Source organism: Pteropus medius, unplaced genomic scaffold (genome assembly GCF_902729225.1).
Source record: "Pteropus medius unplaced genomic scaffold, Ma_sr-lr_union100, whole genome shotgun sequence".
In the NCBI taxonomy this organism is placed as follows: Eukaryota; Metazoa; Chordata; class Mammalia; order Chiroptera; family Pteropodidae; genus Pteropus; species Pteropus medius.
In genome coordinates, this window is record NW_024356249.1 from 15018391 (window position 1) to 15039209 (window position 20819).

Sequence of the window (20819 nt, forward strand, 5' to 3'; positions counted from 1 at the left end):
TTTAAGGATTTAGTAAAAAAAACCCTCCTGATTATTGCTTGAGGAAACTGGAGGCTCCCTGAATTGTTGGTAAATAGCGGTGGTTCTCAAACTTGAACATGAGTTAAATTGCCGAACCCTGACCTGAGTTTCTGATGTGGTAGGTCTGAGAAGGGAATCCAGAATTTGCATTTCTAACAAGTTCCCAGGTTTTGCTGATGCTTTTGGTCTGGGAACCATACTCTGAGAACCACTGGTTTAAATGAAACTTTTCCTGGCTTCCTGCTTCGGGCCCTAAGCTGGGCAGTCTTGGGAAATAGTGCCCTCTTCAGGGAGAGTTATAAAACACTCCTGGCTGAGGCAGGGGACGGCTTCCACTGTCAAAGTAGGCTTCTTACCCACAATTCTCTGTTTTCCTGCACTTCAGCTCTATGTAGCTTTCGGATCCTGACAATTTGCCTTAACATAGTACTTCTTACCTTTTTCCATCCTGGCATTTATGACCTCATGGCCCTTGTCTATTTATCTACCTGCCTTCCAATCCAGCTTAGCTTGTCCCTGACTGGCGAATCTGCCTAGTTCTCATTCCCAGCTTGGTTCTAAACCCAAATTTCTCAACATTTCATGGTACATAGTGCCCTTAGCTTCTCAGTAACATTTCACAGCTCTGTTAAGCCAAAAGAAATATGCGATCATTGTTTATTAAGTAATTAGGGTCAGTAGTAGTTGTGTAGTGTCAGTACATATTACTGTGTTATCCTCAAAAATGTAAAATTTTGTGACATCCCTGCGTGCCTCGATGCACAGTTTGGGAATCACCGCTCTAAACACTGTCCCATCCCATCAACCTTTTCTTCATTTCCGATATCCTAGCAGGACCCATGTCCACAATTTGCAGGTACACATGCCCCAGCGCAACACTCCACAGGCAAATGCAAATTGATGGCAATATTTATATTTATTTTTGCAATGCCATGGATAAAAACCATTTAAACAATGTTGAGTAAGATGTTATTTTCATAAAAACATCTTCTTTCAAAACAAATGTTTTTTATTTTTCATAAAAGTTAAAATTACATGCTAAAACAGAGTTAATTGTCGAGATAACATGAAAGAATAGCAGAAGACTTAGAAAGTAAGACCAGATAATGAACTATATCATTAAACTAAACAATTACATGGAACTAGAAAACTTACTCAGTAGTAAAATATAAAAATCTACAATTATAAATATAAATTTGGTCCATGGAAACACTAGAGCAGTATTTACAGTAAGTATCATATTATTTTATATTATTCTACTTTAGGTGAATACTACAGTTGTAAAATGTTGAATATCATAGGGAACAGAGAATTTTATTTACAGTCTACTATGTTAAAAGTTATATTTCTAGCAAACGTGACGAATGCTACAAATACACCTAAAAATTTGACACTAAAAACAAACATGTTTCTGTAGTTTGGTATTACTAATATCTATAAATTGAAGATTTCTGTTAAAGTCAATTAAAAAAAAACACCATAATTCCATTCTTAGAAATACTGTAAAATTCAATCATTTTAGTTTAAACACAATAAGTGAATTACAAGAAGTTTTACAAAAAGGCACACATTGTTAATGATATAAATTTGGCAGCAGAATCCTGTCATGAAAGTTACTGTCAGGTGATGGGAAGAAAACAGATAACAGAAAGACTGAACTGATTCTCCTGTCTAATTTTATAAAGAGGAAAATAATGCTCAGATATGAACTTTCTTCACCCCTTTCTGTTAAACTAAAGACTCTAAGCTCTCAGCTATATTTCCATCAGGCAATGCTGCGCCGTTGCTGTCCAGAGAGGTGGATGGATTCTCTTCCTGCCTCGTGCTCACAAGGCTGAGGACTGCTTTATAGAGAAACTGATACTGCTCCTAGAGAACAGAGAATGGGAAGTTACAAATAAGAAACTCGATGAAAGCATGCATTTGGAAACAGAAAGGATATTTTGGTTATACTTCGGCACTGTTTGTAGAAGGGCATTGTGTTACACACTCAGCAGAAGTACATAATCTATAGTAATGTCTCCTTCTAATTAAAGTAGCTTTTCAATCAGTCAACAGTCATTGTCCTAGAAAATTGGCCCGTGTACGTTTGCCTATGGCAAGCACTCTATTCTTATTCATTTACTTCATGGAATCAGAGGGTGACGTGACAGTGTTCTGCTTCTGATTTATCAACTTGTGGCACTAGGCACCTGTAACCTACATACGAGTTACTCATTCTTCTTTCTCCAGTTGTTATGAAATCAATTAGGTCTGTCTATTTACAGAGAGGCCTCAGAAAGGGCAGCATTGTCAGCTCAGGGAGTCATGCAGAATGCAAGTCTTTCACAAGATCCACTGTTTACCAAGTATTCTTCACACTCCACCTGCTTGACTAGTCTTATGTTCTGCTTTGAGCGAAGGTGAGTGTGTGTCCTGCTGTGGTCTCACGGTGGACACACACTGAAAAATAAAGTAGTTTTCCTCTTACAGATGCCAATTTGGGTGGTAGAGGATGGGGAAAGGCAGTTGCAGAGTGTGTGAGTGGGTGACTAGCTAGCGACATAGTGGAAAATCTTTAGGACCACATGTGAACTGATGCCTCATTGAATGCATTCATGAAATGAGTGAAAATTCAATCTCTAGAGGGCAGTTTCACTCAGGAGAAGCTGGATACAACTCAGCTGACCTGAATGAGACTTTTAATAGGGGCTCCTCTGAAGTGCAGGTGTGTAAGGGTTACCTTGCACTCTGGTCAACTGCTTCGGGCTGGAGCTCTGAAGACGAACCTTTGATACGTCTCATATACATACAAGACCAGGGAGCAGAAGGTGAGCCTTTATCTACTTACTCTACACCCACGTAAGTTTCTCCCATTAGGGCTTTTGCACTAAGTTCCCTATTGTCTTGTCAGTCCATATTTCTACAATAATAAAAACTTCTGAATTATTTTTAAAGTTGAGACTAATTTCTCCAGATGTGCTGTTTCTTTTTGATTGTCTAACTTTCTTTCTAAAAGTACCCAGGAATTAGCTGTTGTTAACGTCAGAAATTAAATTTGACTTGAGAAAAAAGTAAACACTTCAAACGTTTAAGACTTTAAGGTCTGTCTTCTGACTGTTCTCTGAGTTAGGCAGAACTTTAATTCCGGGCAAATAACTTTATTTTGTTGGATAAATCAGAGTAGTTGGTGCTTCTATTGAGGATATTTTTCAGAATTACAATAAGACTCACAAAAAGGCACATATGAGATTTAAAATTTTTTAGCCATCAATTTTCTGGAAGATAAACTTTAAATTTTTATTGTTTATCATTCCAGTTCTATAGATTATGGACAGAATAACTTGTAAGTCAGCTAGAAATCTACATGTTAGTGTTATCAAGTGTGATTTTTTTTTTTTTTTTTTTTACCAATATTTGATTAAATGATTTTGGTAGCCTCTAGGAAGTAAGCAGTTCTCTAAGAGTGAAAGTCTGGTTCACTGCTTTATTACTTACAATGTCAGCAAAGACTCCTGGCCTCATCAAGTTGATCATCTTGGCTACCTGGTAAACATCCATGGAATTTTCTTTTTCTAGTTGGTGCAGAAGGGTTGTCAGAGCACAGAAAGTTCCTGCTGTCACTCCTCCGTGCCTTGAAGCAAAGGGAAGGGACACAGATTCCATTTAGAAGCATCAACTTTCACATTTGGAACTCACAAAGCATGTGGCCTTGACAACTTTGCAGTAAGAACATTAAAATGTTTAATGAATCGCCTCTTTTTACTTCACTGCGCCTTTAACTGTGGTTTAATTTGAAACCCTGGCAAGTGTTCATGATATTAGTAATGGGATACTTCACAAAAGATTAATATTTGCTTATGCATTTGTTATTTTTATTCTATGAAAGGAGCTGGCAATAAATCAAAATGATCTAAGGTTATAATATATTTATATAATATGCATCCTATCTGATATATATAACATATAATTCCAGCACATCCATTTTTATTTGTTCATAACAGACACTTGGAAAGATCTATTGGATAAAGATTCCTGTTTCTGGTAAATTAAAAAGAAAATCAATTTTACTCCTGTCCCAAGAAGTCAATGGCTGAGAAATGTCTCTTTCGGTTAGCACCTGTAAAAATCAAAATGCTAAAGCTGAATCATCAAAGTGTTCTCAGCATACAATGCTAGACATACTTGTGATCATGTACCCATTGCTAAGAGAGGAGAGGTGGTATCTGGAAAATGTAATGGACAGGTCTTGCAGAAATGACTGACTCAGTGGGTCATAGATTAGCCACATCCTATAAATCTCTAAATGGTCTTCTGGAAATTCCTGCAACATCTACAAGACAAACGACCTGTAAATAGGTAAGACCAGTGGTTTGGAAATTCCTTCCCCTTTACAGCCCCCATCCAAAACTCCTCCTCACTATCCTGAGTCACGAGGTGCACATAAAACCTCAGACAAGGGAATCACATGCTCCTTACATGGACACTGCAAAGGTATATAAACTGTAAGAAATCTGACCAAGGGGAACTCGTGCTCTGGTTCTGTTAAGCTCCACGTGCTGCACTGGCTAATAAATTCTCCTTCCTCTAACAAAGTTGTCTAAGCGTTTGATTTCCTCCATCGGGTGTCACTTCCTGCAACACTGCCAGCTTTCAACTGGAGTTGCAGAGAAATAATAATAATTAAAAAAATATTCTGTTAACCTTGTCCATAAGAAGCAGATAATCCACCCTGACTGAATCAACACAGCTGGTCTTTGCAGGCCCTTAGGTCAGTATAAAGACAACAGAAATATACATACACCTGGAGTCGCTAAGATGTGAAATGATTTGAAGGGTAGAACTTACTCATCGTGAACAATCATGGGCCCATCCCTGCTGGCAGCTTCTTCTTTGATAATACTTATAAGTTCAAAAGTTTTACTAATGGGGCTATCTGGATTTGGCCATTTGGGACACTGAAAATGTCTTACTTCAAGTACATAATCATCCTGTCAGAAGAAAGAAAAATTAATGTTTTTAGAAGAATCCAATTGGTTAGTGAGTAGAATAATTAAGGAAAATCAGGAATCACAGGAAGGTAGTAAAACCACAGGGCAGGCACGGGCAGGCGAGTAGCCCACCTCCTTCACAGAAGGAAGAAACTGCTGTGATGCCACATCTGTCATTTATAGGTGCATCTCTTTTTTATTCTAACAATCAGCCTTAGTTGTGGGATTATCATGCCAATCAAACCATGAAAGTATGCACCAAAGATATGTTTGTGCCACTGAATTTAAACTTAAAAAAAAAAAAATCTTCAGTGTTAAAATTTATTTTTAAAATAGCACAGACTACACTTCAAATACTAGCATTACTCAGGTAATAATCAAGCTTAGTAAAACAATTCTAGTTTATTGCACTGTGCATTTTCAAAGCACTTCTTCACTTATCAAATCATTGTACATTGCTAGGTAGAAATGAGTTAGTTTAGTAGGTAATATGTTTTCTATTTTACTTGGGAGAATCCAGGATATGTATTTGTTTTAACACATAAGAATTAGGATTGATGAATTTTCTTTACTGTGTTTACTTTCACTTTAAATTCTATCAGCAATTGTTCTGAAGTAAGAGAAATCTTTGATTTCTTGTGTGTGTAGAAGTCAGAACCATGTCGTTAGCGATGACTAATTGTTTAATGATTCTCTAGGAATTTTAAAATGAAAGCGACAAGTAAAGTAAAATTTATTATTTGGGTAACTTGTCTCAATTTGTAAGGAATCAGATTCTTTCTTTTTATTGGTAGGAAAGATCCTTAAATAAACATATACTTAATATGTGCTTAAGGTGAAAAGTTTGTCATTTAAATTGTATACATACCTGTGTAGCTTCTAAGATGAAATCTTGAATTAAAAGTTTCTCTTCATTAGACAGACATTTGTGTTCTTCAGCCATAAGAGTGACCTTAAAGCTTTCACAATTTATAGGCTCATCTTTATTTGGCCAATAAACAAATTCGTCTTCTGCCTGGAGGATTAAAAACCAAAGAAAATTCTAGATTTTAATAAAATGTCTACTAAGTCAGACTGTGAAATGAAATCTGGTTGCTACAGAAAATTCAACTCAAATTTTTCTTTGAAACTCAAAGTATAGTTTTAAAATCTTGTATCTTAAACTAGATTGATCTGCAGAATAAAACTTAAGGACCCACACTATTGCTTTATTTTGCTTTCTTAGCTTATCAATAACAAAAATTAGTTGTTGCTTCTATAATTGATAACCGAGTAGAGAAAAATCAAGTGATTTTAAGAGCTCAGCAATTTCCAACATCATTTGGAATAATCAGTATAACTTTATGGACAAGAAATGAATCTCAAAGTACATGTGTAAAGCCTAAATAAAATATTAATTTGGTTTTATTTTGGGGGTCTTCCACATACATATGAAAAGGAGAATAGGGTATCTGTGATTTTCTGATACTAAAAAAGTCCTTTCTATATTAAGAGTTCACTTTATTCCAAATTGGTCTTCTATGGATCTTCTTAAGCTGAGGGAATCTCTAAATATCCTAATAAGTTTTATTAAAAAAATACAGAAGCATGTGAACTGACTTCATTCATGATTTTATGATTCTAATTTTCTTAGGCAGTGTCACAAAATACTTAATTTAGATTAATTTTAACCTACTCTTATTTAAAACTGTTGTTCAACAATTTCAGATCTGGAAGGTTGCATAACCAAACCAAGCCCAACGGTAGACAAGGTGCAATTCTGATGACAGTTTATTAGTTGAAAAACATTATTTGTTTGTCTGCTGGACTTCTGGCTGTTGCGACCTGATATTCCCCCCATAAGTAAAGTACTTATGTTGCGACCTGATATTCCCCCCATAAGTAAAGTGACCTGAGGGTCTTACCATGTTTTGACCGTCAGGAAGCATAACTACCAGCTGGGCATTATGGTCCCATATCATCCTCCAGAAATCCTTGATGGTGTGGAGAAGGGGATGCTGGGTGATGATGAATTCATTGCTCTGATAATAACCCTACGAAATGGAAGAGAAGAGAGATGGAACCCTGATACGTGACCTTAAACATTCAGAAAACATTTATTTTCAGACTATGTTCATAAATAATGTGATTACTCTAGTCAATGTTTAGGGGGTATTTACTATATGCCAGGTATAACACTAAGCATTTTCTTCTCCTTAAGTCATTTATTCCTCACAGCAGTATTATGGGATATAAAATGTGATACCCATTTTACAGATGATTAAATGGAAACTTAAGAACTTAAAAGATGTGCCTATTTACACAGCTATCAGTTCTAGGAATAGGCTCATCGAAATGACTTGTGGACCATGTCTCCTATACTAAATAGGGTGGAAATCTAAAGGAGAATTTACACAAATATAGAGGACAATTTGGTGATGGCCAGAGAGGAGCGGGGTTTGGGGGGCTGGGAGAAAGGGGTGAAGGATTAAAGAAGTATGAATTAGTAGTTGACAGATGGTCACAGGGATGGGGAGTACAGCATAGGGAATGCAGTCAGCAGTAATGTGATGGCTAGGTGGAGAGCCAGAAGGGAGAAAGAGCAATTAGGAGGATTGTTTTATAAACTACATAAATGTGTAACCAATGTACTGTAAACTTGAAACTAATAATAAAATTAAATTTTAAAATAAAGGAGAATTTATATTTCTCAGTTTCCACAAGTCCCAATGGCAGAATGCCAAATTTCACACCTCTGGCAATAGGACACCTTTGGTATCCAGACGCTCCCCCTTTGATGAGTGAGTTTATGTTTTCTTTTGTTTTTTTTTTTTAATCTACTCATCAGTCTTGAATGGTGTTTGGTTCCTGCATCTTTGCCTTGCTTGAGATTTCTCCAGTCCCAGAACACATGAAAACGTCAAAGAATGCCATTATCTATTGCTACTGTGGTTTGTGGTTCTGCGGGTGTCAGACCTGATGTATGTCCAAAAGTGGTGCTACCCACATCTGCAGCCAGTCTGAAGCACCAAAACCACTGTTTTTGGTGTTGGCAGTCTCCTTAGTAACTTCTCTGACTTACCATGATATAGGAGGCATTTATGTAGTCTGTGCCTTCCCCATTCAGGGACGAAATGCCAACCCTTGATCTTTCCACTGGAACACAGAACATTCATGGTAAACCTTATCGTGCTCATAGTACTACCACCCCACCCAACACACACAAATTGCAAAGCATAGCTGCATTTCTCAAGTCGAGTGTTGTTGACCTTAAAGCTATTTTTTCTATGTATTTTGCATTTTTAGATGAAACTTCAGGGTTTGAGAGTCCTTTTTAACAGTTACCTTAGCAGGCATAATTAGAAAAATATGAGGGTATTACTTTTGTCTTAAAATGTACAAATATTGTCAAATTACTTACAAGCCTTCTATTATCCAAGAAAAACGTTCTTCCTATATTAGGATTCAACCTACCAGGGATGATGGAAGAAGTTCTGTTCTTTTCTCTGTTGCATTGCTTTAGGGCTGTAGAATAGTCACTCTGCTGTATATTTGACTGACTCAGGAGCTGAGAAAGAGTCAAGGAAAAATATGGATTATTTCATTTAAGTCACTCAAATACTCACACATGTACATACAGCCCAACCAAAATAAGATCCTGAGTATAAATATATCTGACTTACTTTCTAGGAATTCTTTGAACTAAATCTTGTTTTAGGGAACTCCTTGGCACATCTATGTTTTACACCAAGAAAGTTGGAAGAAGCAGAGAACACTTGCTCTCTAGTTTGACGTCAGCATTGGGAAGATCTTTTTCACGGCTACCTCTATAGGTGTGCACTCGCCATTTCTCCTACTTAAATCTCACACTGCAGTCAGGAGGTAAATTGCATGATGTGTGTGCACATATATATGCATATAGTTGAATTTTATTCATTCTTTTAGTAATCTATTTGCTTTTTATCTCTTCCCCAGTTAGTAAATGTTCAGGTTATTTCCAATGTTTTGGTACGTCAAACTTTGTAGCAATAAATGTTGCTGGTATATTTCTAAACGTGCACACATGAGGGTTTCTATAAAGAACTAGAAGTCATCATCAGTGTTTAATTTTTGACTGTCTGATAGATGAAAAATGCTACATCGTGATTTTGATATGCATTTCCTTAATTATTGTGGGATGGGGTACTTAAGTGTTCTTTAGCCATTTAAACTTCTTCTTTGATGATTGCCTTTTCATATTTCTTCTTCCTTGTCATTTATTAATTTGTAGGGGGTTTTGATGTCTTAAATGTAAATCTACACTGTTTAAAAGTCACAAATGTCTTTGTTCTCTTTAATCACACAGACATTTATACCCAATTTATTAAGGTTTTATATAAATTTTAAGGTTTTCCTTAAAATTTTTGTAAATTATGTTTTTATTTAAAAAGTCCTTCTTTACCCTGAAGTTCTTGAAAGATATTTCCTTATAACAGTTATACAACTGTGCTTTCACCTTGAGATACTTAATTCATCTCAAATAATTTTAGTATGTAAAATGCAGCAGGCACCTAATTTTACTTGTTTTCACATAGAGATTGTCCCAATATCATTTATTGATTAGTTCATCCTTTCTTTACTGATTTGTAATGTCATATCTATCACATAACAATTTCCACATGTGCACGGTTCCTCTGGCTTATTTGTCTGTTTTTAAATATTAATTATTGTATCTGCATAATAAGTCTTCCATATATAGTACAACAAATTTCTATTTCTTATTCCTTATTTTTCAGTATTGCTTTGGATGTTTTTGGCTCTTGTCTTTTCTATATTAATTTTAAAATCAGAATCAAACACCAAAGGCTGGCATCTGATAGGTGTCTGGTAAATATTTGCTGAATAAATAGACATGCAATTTATTTCAAAGAAATTTTTATGGATAAACTTGAATAAATATCTTTCCTTATATGATAGTATATACACACACACACACACCCCTACTCTTCCCTAGTTATGATGTTAACAAGAAAGTCAAATCTCTTTTTAATTGAATTCTGACCTAATAATTGATATTTCCATTTTAATCCTGGGTAATCCAGTGTAAGCCATATCATTTCTCTTATGTAACCGTGTAGAGGGCAAATCATATTTAAATGAGAATTCTGTTAAAAATGGGTGGCATATATATAATGTTTTAATTTAGGGTAAAACTATCCTAGCAACTTAATGTTAACATTTTACATTTCTTTATTATCTGTTTCTGGAAAGTGAACTGTGTACTTTTTCTTTCCTTAAAGTGCTCCTTCATGACCCAGATAAGCTTGACTGACATTAATGTTTTCCTGATAGCAGGTTCTAAGTTCAGCATTCATCCCTAATCTTCTATTACTTCTCCAAAAGCATAGAAGGTGCTGACTGAGAAGGCAAAATGTCAGAGGGAATTCATAGTGCTATCATCTTCTATTTTATTGGCTGAGCGGGGAGAAGAGAGAGAGAATACTGAAATCTCAAGGTTTGTCGACTCTCCTGGGTTTTTCCAGGGAATGCTGAATTCTTCCTAGATATTCCTTTTGCAGAAATTAGCCCTGTTTCTCTAGGAATTCTGGGAAGTAAGAGGTTAGTATAGAATATATATATGATGGAATATTAGCCATAAGAAAAGATGAAATACTGCCACTTGCAACAACATGGTTGGATCTTGAGGTTATCCTGCTGAGCGAAATAAGTCAGAAAAGTTGAAAATCATATGATTTCACTTATATGTGGGATATAAAACTGAAAGCAACAAACAAACATGACAAACAAACAGAGACTCATGGACATGGACATTATAGTGGCTACCAGACAAAAGGAGCGGAGGGGAGAGGTAGATAAGGGTAAAAGGGGTCAAATATATGGTGACAGAAGGAAATTTAACTCTGGGTGGCAAATACACAATGCAATATACATATGATGTATTATTGAATTGTACACCTGAAACCTATATAATTTTATTAGCCAATGTCACCTCAATAAATTTGATAAAAAAATAATATAGAGCAAAATAACAGAGCCTCCATTCCTCTGGAACGCAATGACTCTGCAAATGCCCCTACCCTAGCTGGAAGGTCTGGTAACATCTGCTTTCTAAATCTTTGCTGACTGATTTCTGGGTGTCAGACAGCTAGGGCTGCAGGAGGAACAATATTGAACAAAACATGCTCTCCTCTCTAGCTCGCCGCCTCATGACAGGGTTAGTGGGAGAAACTGGGCTGAAGAAGCTATTGTTGTGGTTTGGCCTATTCTAGTTCAGGGGCTTCAAGTGAGGTAGATTTTTTTCCAAAGAGTAGCATGAACAGCCTGAGCCATAGCACTTGTGGTTGAGTGGTCTGGTTTTTTCAAAGTAAAAAGAGCACTTGTACCGTCTGTATTATAAGTTCTGCCTGTTCATTCTGTTAGGCTCTGTGCCCTCCTTTCCTGGACCAAGTCTGCATTTATAAAAGTTAGTCTAGGGTTCCTGAGAACTTTTCTTCTTGCCATTCAAAATTAAGGTTCTCCTTGAAATCTACCACGTGGCTTCGTTGCCTGTTGTTAAGAACAATACGAGCCACTGTGCCAACAGTGCTCTCAACCCATCTGCGTGGCCTTGTCGACTCAAATGAGAAGATGCAGGAACATTCAGTTCTGTGGCAACACCCAAGAGGCTTCAAAGAGGACTCACCTTGAATTGTTTCTCTAGCTTCGTTTTGCCCGTTGGTCCAGGAATGAGGAGCGCATTGACATAGGCATGAATGTGACTGTCTGGCACCTCAGTCTCTTTACTAAGAATGGCCTCAACCAGTGCATCATGAATGAAGACATACTGTTCCTGGAAAAACAACAACAATAAGGAATATGACTTCAGGTTTTCCTTATATATATCTACATATAAAAGTAGTATCTTCCATTGGCAGACAACTGTCTATATAGTTTGTAATTGTTCTCTTCTCTTTTATGTATAGTGAAGTTTGGTTTAGTTTGGTTTTAAAGCTAGACATATGTTTCTGTTTGTTTTCAAGCTGCTGTCATAATTTTCAATTTAAATTCATTTTTATTTAGACATAGTTAAAACAAATGCAGATATGCAGATTTTGTCCTGTGTCATAGAAAGGTAAAGAATATGGGACTAAAAAGGGATATAACTTGAGCATAATTCATACCATTTAAATATGAAAATGAATCCATTCATTTATTATGTGTGAGAAAAACTTAAGGATTTTGCTGGCAGAAATGAGTGTTGATTGATCTGCTTACTCATTTTCTGAATTTTCTCTTTCGCTAGTGTTATTTTAAATATATTCTCCATTTGGTCACAAAATAGACAAAATTTAGTTGGCCCATTTATAAGTTATATGCAATTATCTGGTATTATGGGTTGAACTGTGTCCCCCCAAAAATTCCGTTGAAGCCCTAACCCCAGTTCCTTAGGAATGTAGCCTTTTTTGTAAACAGGGTCATTGCAGGTGCAATTAGTTAGAATGACGTAGTGACTAGTGTCCTTATAAGAAGAGGAAAATTTGTCCAAATTTTCAATGGGAAGACGGCCATGTGAAGACACAGGCAGAGACTGGATGCTGCTGCCTCCGAGGACCTCATGGGGCTACCAGAAGCCCAAAGAGACAAGAGTCCTTCCTGAGAGGGTTCAGAGGGAGCAGGGCCCTGCCAATACCTTGATTTTGGCCTTCTATCCTCTAGAATGATGAGACAATATATTTCTGTTGTTCAAAACCACCCAGTTTGTAGTACTTTATTATGGCAGCCCTACTATACCTGGTAATACAAATATTGGTCTATCACCCTTTAGCATTTTAGTGACGTTTCCAACCCTTAGATGAATACAATTATTCCTTTTATCATACCTCCGTTTGCACCAAATAGTTTCTTTGTGAACGAATGTGTTTTAAGAAGCCAAATATATTGACGGTTCCTTCGTGTTGAATTTGCTGCAACATACTGTCTAGTACAATATATGTGCCTGTTCTTCCAACTCCAGCGCTAAAGAGAATGCAAAGAAAAAACTATTTCAAAAAATAAATCTGAGGATAGGTCAATACTAGTTGCCTGGTAAATGAAAATATTTTCCTTCCCCAAGCAAATAAGCCACATAATAAATAATTAGCAATCCAAAACTGTAAGCAGTTTAGTTGTTAAGCATGATGCTTCTAGTAACAACAGTTTCTTTCTTTTATATTTTGTTATGGGTCAAACTGTAAAACAACCTATTTCCATTGGAGATTTTTATTTTCAACAATTATTATTCATTTTATATTATACAATGAAAATAGTATGTATCAGAGCATAGCAAAGAGAAATTTATCTGAGAAAAATGAAAACATCAGCTTCACCAAACTCTGAAAAGAAAAGGTCCCTGGGTTTGTATTGCTAGGTAGACATGTTTGTAAAGGTTTCCATGGGAAAAAGAATTTGATAAGGCTTGCAGCTGAAAATATTTCAGTGAGATTGTGGGGAATAAAGCATAACTTCAGTCATTTCTAAAGGGCCATTATCTATTGACTTCTTCAAAGACTACCAGAGGGACAGAATTCATAGACGAGGTTTTGTGGGTTTTTATTTTTTTCCCCCAGATGCTCTGACAAGTAGAAAGTGCTAGAGTGGAAATTAGCACCTGCTTTGCACAATACTTTAGTCCTTCTCCACTTGCTAAGAAACAATTGCTGACCTTCAGAGCTATTTTTCTTGCATCTTCCTGTTTCCCTCAGCTTATCTTCAGTCTAACAGATAAAAAAAGAACTCAAGATAGGTCTCTCAGACTTTGTCTGAGGATAACTACTGAGATAGGTAATTAGAATATGTCAGATAAGGTGTATATCAAAGGGAAATACTTGCTTCTATAAAAACATAGAAACTACTTTGACAAAACAGCACATAGAAATGAATTTGATTTTTGTGGTCATAAAGTTTGGCACAGAGTCAGAATTCAGTAAACATTAACTGCTACATTTATTTTAACTGAAAAATATTAAACCTCTAACCTATTATTTCTTCTTTCTTTGATACGCCATTGTTTCTTATCATTAACCCAGTCCTGGCAATTAAAATACTTGGGCAACAATGAATAGATAACACAGTCAATATGATATATTAGAAAGAACCCAGGAATATGAGAAAGGAGTTTGGAAACAACTTAAAAGTATTTTGTCAAATTTCTCACACTCTGTATACTTTGGTTTCTCTCACATAAACTTAGCATAATAACCCTACAATAGACTATTAAGTCCTAAGAACAGGAGATGCACTTCAAGCATTTTTATCCCACAGCATTGTACTGTATAAATGTTAATTTAATGACAAAACATTATTCTGCCTACCTCACATAGTAATAAGTTAAAATTCAATTCAATAATTAAATAGAATAATAAATATCATAGAAATACCTGGTGCTTTGACACATTCAGCAATCAAATTCTGAGTCTGGCATACTCATTTCCTGGTGATCAATCCTTACAAAAATGAGCACATAATTTCATCCTCTTCATGAAATCACTTCATAAAATTGGTCCCATTTTGGCAAAACCTTTGTTCCATTTCTTTTTTTAAATTTTTTTAATTTTTAATTTTTTTATTAATTAATTTTTTATGGTGACATTGGTTGACAAAATCCAATAAGTTTCAGCTGTACATTTTAACAGTAAAGCATATATATTTACACTGTGTGTTCAACTCCCATAGTTAGATTTCTCACCCTATATTAGTCACCACATATTTGACCTCCTTTACCCTATCTATCTTCCCCCTCCTCCTCCACACCCTCCCCTCTGGTAACCATTAGTCTACAGTTCATGTCCATGAGTCTCTGTTTGTTTGTCCTATCCATTTGTTGCTTTTAGGTTTATATCCCACTTATAAGTGATATCATGTGATTTTCAACTTTTTCTGTCTGGCTTATTTCGCTTAGCATGATTATCTCAAGGTCCATCCATTTTGTCGCAAATGGCAGTATTTCCTCTCTGCTTATGGCTGAGTAATATTCCATTGTATATATGTACCACAGCTTCTTTAGCCAATCATTGATCATAGGACACTTCAGTTGCTTCCATGTCCTGGCCACTGGGAATAATGCTGCTATGAACATAGGTGTGCAAATATCTTTTTGGATATGAGTTTTCAAGTCTTTGGGGTAAATACCCAGTAGAAGGATCACCAGATCATATGGTAGATCAATTCTCAGTTTTTGGGGGAATTTTGATTCCCTTTTTATTAGCGTACTAGTTCTATGGGTTTAGAAACCCATGTCTGAGACTCACCTGCAGTGAACAACAACGGGCCCCACTGCGTGGCGCTTGGCATGGGATGCCTTTCTCACGAAGGTCAGCACTGGCAGCGAGTACTCTGGCACTCCCATGTCAGGCCACTGTGTGTAATGGTACTGCGTAACCACACGTCCACTGGGTCTTCCTTTCTGGGAGCCCTGAAAGAGACCAGACAGCTAATAACAGGAATACGTACAAACACACATGGGGTTCTTAAACTCAGGATTCATAGCTTATTGTTGGCAGTCCATGATAAAGCAAAATAAATGTACATCGTCACTTGTGATGGTTAATTTTATGTGTCGACTTGGCTAGGCTGCGGTGGTCTGTGGTTTGGTCAAATACCAGTCATACCAGATGTTGCTGTCAAGATATGTTTTAGATGTGATTGACATTTGAATCAGTCGACTTTGAGTAAAGCAGATTATGCCCCATAATGTGAGTGGGCCTCATCCAATTAATCGAAAGCCTTAAGAACAAAGACTGAGCATTCCTGAAGAAAAACGATTCTCCTCAAGACTGCAAAATAGAAACTCTGCCTGAATTTCCAGCTAGCTGTTCTAATAAATTTGGACACAAGACTGCAACATCAACTCTTACCTGAATATCCAGGCTGCTGGCCTGCCTTACAGATTTCTAATTTGTAAGGTCCACAATTGCTTGAGCAATTCCTTAAAATCAATAATAGCTCCATCTCTTTACCCCCCACCCCTCATCTCTATCTCTATCCATATCCATATCTAATCTATCTATATCATCTACATTTATATCTTAATCTATATCATCTACATGGATCTATCCATCTATACATATGTCCTGTTAGTTCTGTTTCTCTAGAGAACATTGATTAATACATTAAAGTTCATTTTTTTTTCTTCCCTAATGTCATTCTCCACTATTTTTAGTTAGATGTGTAGTTATCACATGGGGCAGGGGTTTTCGTTGTTGTACCACATCCCTTGCAACCATCGGCACCATGACCAATCTAGCTCCAGAGCAATGGCTGGCATTTAAAAACTAAAAAGAAACCTCTTGGGATTGAGATTGAGGTGTGGCTGTAATAAGGACTCTTAATGCCTTTAATTGTGTGTGTGTGTGTGTGTGTGTGTGTGTGTGTGTGTGTGATTTTTTACCGTCTTGGTTATACCACCTACTCATTTGAAAAAGGACCAGATGTATTGCTCAATTGATGATCTCCATTATATGTGAACTCACCTTTTTTATCTTTGTGTTTCTTAGGGTAAAAGTCCTTACAGTATAATAGGCAAGCATCTGAACACTCTTCTGAGTGATGAGAAAGTTCCCATACTCTTCGCTGCCATCAACAGGCCAGTACTGGTCACATTTTCTCTGCAATAGAGAAAGTAAGATGTTATTTCCATCTTGCCCATGAGCAGTGTACAAGTCATCCCTGAAGTCTGTAAAGGTCTGAGATGTGACATGAATGGGCTCTCTCATTCTTTTAAATATTCCTTTCTTTTCTAAGTTATTGAAGGTTAGCTATAGAGGAGACCAGGGACAGAATCACAGAACTGAAAGGGACTTGAAACGATATGGTCCAAACTTCCCCCTTTCAGACAAGAAAAGTGTGGCCAGATGTACTGAGTCACTATAGAACCAGCACTGGATTACAGCTCCTGAATTAAAATTTAATTCACCCTATACTGCTTTTCAATGAGCTCCATTTACTTTTCCTCACAGTATGAAGAATATATTTAAATAGCAGATATCTTGATTTATAGTGAAGGGTTTTGACCTATAACATTAACAGTTTTCCTTTAGCTAGCATACTTACCAGAAAGGAAACCTGACTAGCTCTCATAGTCAGGATTTTTGCTGTTTCCTAATGCTGACTCTATTGAAAACAATTAAAAGCACCTTTAATCGCTATTTCGGAGATAACATACCCTTCCTTTCTCCACGAGGTTTGTTATCATGACGATAACTTCCACATTATGCTCCCATATCATTCTCCAGAAATCTTCGGCTGTGGATTTCAGGGGACCTTGGGCAGCAATGTAAGCTTTTGGTCTGTTGTAACCCTGAGGAAACAAATGACAAACATTTCTTACTAACTGATTTGTATGCCATTTTAACCACATAAAACTTAAGTTTTTAAGGTCAGCACCTTTTCTTTCTTTAAAAGAAAATCATAAAAAACAAATTTGCAAAGTTGGAGAAACTCAATAGTACTAACAAATACAGCAATTCTTCTTTAACTACATTTTTTTTGTAGGAAAAAAACAGAGTTCTGTTTGTTTTGGTACGACGACAATTCTATGCACCTTTAGTCCAGGTACAATTTAATCTAAGTACTATGCTTAATATCTGATCTTTAATTGTGCTCAGCTGTCTACAATAGTTAAGAAATTTTTGGTGTTGTCTCCTTTTCCTCTTTGGTGGAATGGAACAATGCTAATCATTAATAATTATCCATCACTGAGCACCCATTGTTGGCTAAGATGTTTTATAAACATTAATCGTAATTCTTAATGTATATGCAAAATGAAAGCATCATCCCTGATTTGGAGATGAGGACTGAAGCTTAAAGGAGTTAAGTAGCTTTCCAAGCTCCCAAATCTAGCCAGCGCCCAGGGCTGGGATTCAAAACCAGTTCTGACTCCAAAGCGTATGTTTAATATGACACATACATTGCCTCTGCTGGAAGCATGAAGCAGTTGCCTTTAACGAACCCAGTGTATACCTATATTTGGTACTAACATCTTTGAATTCCATGTTCCACATAGCAAAGACCTGAAGGTGGCTAGATTGGGAGGTCAGTGTCAGGAAAATAATGGAGCTCCTCTGACATTTAACTGACCATAGTGAAAAACCAGTAAGTCAGTCAGTGTTCTGCTGTCTCTGGTGAGCCCCAGTAAGTTCCACAAAGTTGGGGTGTCCTGAGGGGTGCCCAGGATTGTAAAGGCTGTTAACTGGTTTACTAATCACTTTTAGCCAGCACCACCTGGAAAATTTTTTGGTCAGCATTTATCGATCATCCACTATCTATACAACAATGTGCTGGAAGCTCTAGGACACTCAAAATAAGCACCGGTCCTGCCTTTCACTTTTAAGGAATTATAAACCTATCTGAATATATATATATTCTATGTTGAACATACATTCCCAGCCTGAATCTCTCTTTCATGTAGGAGATAAACCAAATATAATAGCTTGACTGTTATTCAATCTTAAATCCTTTAATCATGGGATCTCAAACCACTGATTTGTATTTTTTATTATTTGTCATATAACATGTACTAAGTACTAGTATATGTACAGCACAGTGACATAATAAATTCACAGTCTAGTATAATTTCCATAAACATTTCAATTAAAGCATGCTTACATCAACATAATTGGCATTGATGTAATCAGTCAGTTTGCCATCTTTTTCAGCAAGTTGTGCAAGCTTAACCCTACTATGATCATCTGTAATAAAAAAAAAAAATTTATTATAGACAACTTTTCCGCATGAAGATAATTTACATTTACGTAATAATTTATCAAGTACAACTAAAATCAACACAAATATAATTTTGGTAGGCTTTTAGGGGAACAGAAATGACAAAGATAAAGATTAAAAAAAAAAAGAGCTTCTGCCTTCAAGAAGTTTTCTAAGGTAGAAGGTAAGAATGGACGAGTGCACAGAAAGGAATGTTCAGGTGTCAAGAAAGGTGTGAAGTAGTATGGGAACATGAAGGAATAAATTAGTTTGGAATGATAATAAATGTTTTCATCGAGATTGAAATCTGGACTTCGCATCCTGTGTTTCTAAAGGTGGATACTGGAGCTGTGAAGAGTGGAGAGTCACTGAAGGGGAGAGAAGAGTGATGGGGTCTCAGAAAGCTAAGGATGGCAGCACATTCTCTTTGAAGAGGTGACTGATGGAGGAAGAGGAAGTAGAGAAAGAAGCGGAAGGGACATAGAAGTTACTGTGAATGGTTACAGTAAACAGCTCTTTCAAGGGAAGAACCTCAAAAACGAACGATTGCAAAAGGAGGCAGTAGAACGTTTGTCCAAGGACAGAGGATGTGGATCCTGAACTGCCAATCAAAGGGGATGAAAACTATGGTAATTTACACACTGTGTACTGTGATAACTAAAATGTGTTGAAATGAGGAGTCTGGGACTGACTTCAGTTCTACAGAGAAACTATATCTATTTGGAGGAATTACAAAATAAAAAGGAAAGTGTTACTAGAAGAAAACTTGGTAGTTTCACAGGGAAGATTATTTGTTTTTTTCAAGGATGAAGAAGTAAATACAGACCAAACCATGATGAGTTAAAGAGATATTCTGGGATATTAATACTACTGTGACAATAGCGGCTCACAAAGGTGCACGGAATATATGCAGAAATATATGTATGGCAATGGAATGATGGGTTTAAAGCCAGGTTGGCCTATTTTGGTATTTTTGGTTCTAATATGTTCTGATGGATGATACTGGGTAAATTTTCTGGGTTGCTTTTCTTCATCTCGAAAATAGGACTGTTATTACCTATCTTGCCAAATTGTTTCAGGGATTAAATGACGTTATGTCTTTACAATGCCAGGCTCATAGTAGGTGTTCGACAAAGTTAATCCTCTTCTTAATTACCTGGTGGGTATTTTATTTAGCTAGTATAGGGACTAGTTTACCAACAACTTCAGGCTATCTAAGAAGCAGCAGAGTTTTTATGTGCAGCTAAGGTAGTTCCTTCAGTTGAGGAAGGCAAACATGAAGCAGAACCTTCCACTAAAAAAATAAAAATTGGTGTAAGCTCTGTGGAAACAAAGGTAGCATCTACGCAAACTATTTAAAAATGTGATGATAAATGGGAGGAGAGTGCAGCTTCATTGGCTTCCAGAAACTAGGATTTAAATAACCAAGCTGGTAACACTGTGTTCATATGAATCCAGGGAAGCTCACTAAAAATATAAGGAAGAATATAAGAAGTTTCAGGAAGGGGGAATAAAGATGGATTTCAAGCGATGGCAGGGAAGAAATTTAGGATAAAATAAGAAGAAATGTAAACAAGAGGTGCTATATACAAATATTGAATTGCTGTATTGTATACCTGAAAGAAATACAATATTGTATGTCAATTATGCTTGAATTAAAAGAGACAGACTAAAGATGGTAATTTCATAGGAAAAAACAAACTTGCAATAAACCACAGAAACAGATAGTTGCAAATTGAGAAGAAAAAGAGAGAATAGCTAAGAAAATAAAGGGAAAGAAGGAATCCAACTAACCCTTTATAAGACCTGAGCAAGAATGGCAAGAGAGGAAGGAAAAGAGTGGGAGGAAAAAATAGTCTAAAGAAAATATCACTTGGTTAATAAATTCACATAAAATTAGAGCTCAAGTGAAAATAGAACTGTGGAATATTAATAATACAAGAAAGCATAACAACAGATTTGCAGTCCATGGGACCTGAAGACAGGACTGGACTAACATTTGAATTTGTTTTGTTAAAAAAAAAAAAAGTCATTAATTACAGAGTATATTTAAGTTAGAGTGATATAACGCTATATATCAGCAAACACAAGTCTTATTCCCTGATACACAGGTCCTGAAATAGCTACACCTCA

The 20819-nt window shown here is 36.3% G+C and overlaps 1 protein-coding gene across 4 annotated transcripts in view; it reads right to left on the reverse strand.

Moving 5' to 3' along the window:
- Positions 1–921: 921 nt before the first annotated feature.
- The window catches only part of PTPRZ1 (protein tyrosine phosphatase receptor type Z1), a 162564-nt gene continuing 142666 nt past the window's right edge, over positions 922–20819 (reverse strand). For 3 of the 4 annotated variants that reach the window (XM_039860689.1, XM_039860688.1, XM_039860687.1), the window contains 13 exons: positions 18591–18673; positions 17149–17283; positions 16457–16591; positions 15236–15399; positions 12830–12965; positions 11653–11799; positions 8445–8538; positions 8053–8126; positions 6896–7024; positions 5860–6006; positions 4849–4991; positions 3499–3634; positions 924–1890 (listed from right to left, as the gene is read on the reverse strand). In XM_039860689.1, coding sequence (XP_039716623.1) covers positions 1750–1890; positions 3499–3634; positions 4849–4991; positions 5860–6006; positions 6896–7024; positions 8053–8126; positions 8445–8538; positions 11653–11799; positions 12830–12965; positions 15236–15399; positions 16457–16591; positions 17149–17283; positions 18591–18673 — 1664 coding nt within the window. In that variant the 3' untranslated portion in view covers positions 924–1749. Of the gene's footprint in view, positions 1891–3498; positions 3635–4848; positions 4992–5859; positions 6007–6895; positions 7025–8052; positions 8127–8444; positions 8539–11652; positions 11800–12829; positions 12966–15235; positions 15400–16456; positions 16592–17148; positions 17284–18590; positions 18674–20819 lie in introns of all 4 variants that reach the window. The other variant, XM_039860686.1, reaches the window with a different exon arrangement.